General features: G+C 35.2%; 1 protein-coding gene and 1 long non-coding RNA gene across 2 annotated transcripts; both read left to right on the forward strand.

Annotated features, from left to right (window-relative positions):
- Positions 1-89: 89 nt before the first annotated feature.
- Positions 90-1,781, forward strand: LOC119429723. Its single transcript, XR_005187828.1, has 3 exons — positions 90-109; positions 569-665; positions 1,699-1,781. It is a non-coding gene; the product is annotated as an uncharacterized LOC119429723 (long non-coding RNA).
- A 291-nt stretch (positions 1,782-2,072) lies between these two features.
- On the forward strand, positions 2,073-3,601 carry LOC119429722 (chitin synthase chs-1-like; the record flags this gene model as incomplete). Its single annotated transcript, XM_037697293.1, has 4 exons — positions 2,073-2,110; positions 2,793-2,888; positions 3,235-3,399; positions 3,505-3,601. Coding segments are annotated over exons 1-4 (390 nt in total), but the record flags the coding sequence as incomplete, so codon positions are not given.
- Between the last annotated feature and the right edge of the window lie 18 nt (positions 3,602-3,619).

Genomic DNA, 3,619 nt, shown 5'->3' on the forward strand with positions numbered 1-3,619 from the left:
TTTGCTATACCTCTATGCTGCACGGGACCTACGGTTCTTGGGTTGGGACTCGTGATCTTCCTAACACAGGCAAAAAAACTGGATGGTACAGAGGCAGACGATATCACTGGTGAGGTTTATTTTATTTTTTTATTAACACTTATTGTTGAGAATTGTTTGTGTTTGAATGATTTTGTGAGATTATTGTGGCAAACTGGTTTAGCTAGCAATAAAGCTTCTATTTTACAATCAATTTTGAGTTTCCTCCTACTTTTCAAAGAACATTACCTGTTATCTATCTAGCTGCAATAAAGATGACTCGTTGAGGTTGCATTCATTTGTACTTTGGTCCTAGCCTGTAACAATCTTATACCACCTGGTGTTTTCTATACTACTTATCAGTGGGACTGAGAAAGTCTTATAGGAGTGCAGTAATATAATCACTAAAGAATCCTTAATTTAATTCAAAAGATGTTCTCATTATGAGCACAAAGGGAAAACGACACAATCTTAAAAGGAACAGTTCTTAGTATCTCTGTGACTGAGACATGCAGTATGCCTCATTTTCAGTATATTTAATTTTTGACAGACTTTTGTGATAGCTTGACGCTCCTGAAGAACATTAACACAACATCTGTGCCTTTACTTGAGATGACCTGGAGCATCTGTCGGACGTCACTAAACAGGTGTGTTAGCTCAGCGGATATGAATGAAAAATCTGATTTTTGTTTTTCATCTATATAGGCCTGTCACAATAAACAATAAATCAATTAATCGCACGATAAATGACAATTATTGACCTCATTTTCGTTTATCGGCTTAATTGTTTCTTCGTGTCTCTCTCTCTCTACTGGACACTGGATGACAAAAGGTGCAACTCCAGTGCTCTTCACTGGCCCCTCCCTTTCTCTTTTCTCTTTAAAATCCATTTTAGCCATCCAAAATGGCGTTTTTGCGAGATCGTTAAAAGCAGCTACGCTACGAGCTAAGCTAACAGGCCGACCTCGGGAAAAAATCTCCGTCTTGTCGAAGCTTAAAAATTCACAGTTGAAACCCGTGCCTTTGTGTAAAAAGTTGTTTTTTTTCTGCAAAAAGAAACTGAGAACTTGTTTACTGATTTTTTTTTTATCAAAAGCTTTGTGTGAAAAATGTTATAGTAAAGAGCATGAACTTTGTTGGTATACTAAAGAGCTCAAACCACACCAAGCGTCCGCCATTTTGAGAACCGAAAAAAGGAAAGAGACAGCCCATGTCACGTCAAGGGGCCTCCCTCCCATTTTTCTTAGAGACACACTGCTTACTCCCTCACTATCCAAAAAGGTACTACACGCAAACCAAATTAACAAACGTCTTCTTAAATTGGACAATAATTACTAATTACTGTCAAATTTCAAACAATATCGTTTATCGCAATAATTTCTGAGACAATTAATCGCCCAACAAAGTTTGTTATCGTGACAGGCCTACATTCATTCAAATGTACTTTATTTATCCCAAAGGGAAATTACATTACATTATTAATTACATTACTACATCTAACACTTCTTGAATGAATATTATGCTCTGTATATTTGATGTTTGTTAACTAGTGTGTAATGCCAATAATATGTTTGACAAATATGCATTGAGCAATCTTTTAGTATAATTTTAATAGATATTTGCATGTATACTGATTGTGCTTTCTTTGTTTAAAATCTTCATGGGTTGTTTGACTGACAGCCACTACTTGAAATGGCCTTTTCTTATGCTGGCACTGGAGGGGCTGTGCATGTGGTCAGGCTTTGTCACATGTACCTACTATGTATGGAAGATCAAGGTATTGATATGATCACACATCCACACATACATTTTTATTTTTTTTGTAAAACATGTTTCACCCAAATTATGAAAAGAATTCCCTTGAATAAACTAAAGCCTCATAAAAGACGTGAAAGTTTAGGACAACAGTATAGTTCAAGTCAAAGTTACAGAAAGACTTTCACCCTGATGCTTCTGTTCATTCAATCTAGGTCCAGCGTATAGAAAGAACCTCTCAGCTCTTTGTTCGTCGGCTCTATGAATCTGCTTTCATCGACTTGTCTTTACTACTCAACACTAAGATGAAGCTTCCAAAAGCTCAAGCACATGAGAAGTAAGAGGAGTCCAAGAACAGTTTTCCTATTTTTAATTTTTTTTTTTTTTTTTGCTGTTGTAATATTATATATATATATATATGGCATGTGAAAAATATGTAGCAAAGCATTTCTTGGACATACGATGAGAACCTAAGATGATGCCTTTATCCTGTAAATGTTGATAGTATTTTTCCATTTAGAAAATGTTTACACAACAACATGTGCACTTTCAGGATGTGCAAGCTTAGATCTCATTTAGTGATAATTAGTAAGTTGAAAGTATTATGGGATCTTGTAAAAAAAAAACTGTGATAGGAACGCTTCTTTAAACTTGAAATCAGTCCATTGATGAAATCAGCCCATTGATGAAATCAGCCCATTGATATAATCAGCGAAGCAGGAAGGAGTCCATGTCTGAAAAGGGTTAAATAGAAACAATTGCTGTTACAAAACTAGCGACTGAACATGAGATTTGGATTCAAGTTTTTGTTTTTCAAAACTATTTCACATATTTTGAAACATCTCAAAGCATGACTTTTATATAAAGACATCACTATGATATCAAAGATGATTATTAGCTTTTTGGATTTGAGTTTTAAACAGTAAAATGTATTTATAGATGTTTCTTATGTGCAAGTTAATTGCAGTTAATATGGCAAAGATTCTGCTAAAAGTCCCACTCCCTTCTCTTCCTCATAGCCAAGATGAACTACAGAGCTGTGTGATCTATCTTTGTGCCACCATGTGGCATGAGACGTATGACGAAATGCTGAAGATTCTTACTTCCATGTTCAGGTAAAAGATTCTGCCATTGCAGAGAGCAAGACATTTTCAATATAGGTTGAACTTATTTTGATTAAGCCTTTACAATTTTACAAGCATTTTAAAATGTTGTTTTATTGATGATATATCATTTTAACTTGTCTGCATTTGTTTATGAGCTTAAAATGTAAAGTACAGTAAATGTGTCCAGGTTGGTAATGCTTTAAACCTATATTGTTGTTTTCATATTTCTGGTCATGTTCGTTTGTTTGTTTGTTTGTTTGTTTGTTTGTTTGTTTGTTTGCTTGCTTAGAATAACCCATTTCAGAGGTCATAGAAAATATACAATATTTTAGTCAGCGTGTTGTTGTCGTTTCAGGTTGGATCGCTATCGAGGTGACCCAAAAGAAGAACACAAGGACTGTTTTGACTTTGAATGTCACGTTTATGTCGATGATGCCTTCATGACAGAAAAAGACACAGAGAACAGGCTGGTCAATTCATATGTAGGAGACTTGATTCATGTTGTGATAGAAGTTTATAGGTGAGGTTTTTCATATTTTTACCATACATACACATGCAAGTACTGTACATACATGCATTCTGAATATACTGGTCTAAGCAAACATCCACATATTGTTCTATTCAGGGTGTTTACCAACAAAGAGCCAGATGATGTGTCGATCTTTGAGACACCCTATGGTGGGAGGTTAGTGTTTGTCTTGCCAGAAGGAAACTTGCTATATGTTCACCTAAAGGACAAA

The sequence above is a fragment of the Nematolebias whitei genome, unplaced genomic scaffold, assembly GCF_014905685.2.
Source record: "Nematolebias whitei isolate Nwh7 unplaced genomic scaffold, NemWhi1 Nwh_scaf_6218, whole genome shotgun sequence".
NCBI classification, from domain to species: Eukaryota; Metazoa; Chordata; class Actinopteri; order Cyprinodontiformes; family Rivulidae; genus Nematolebias; species Nematolebias whitei.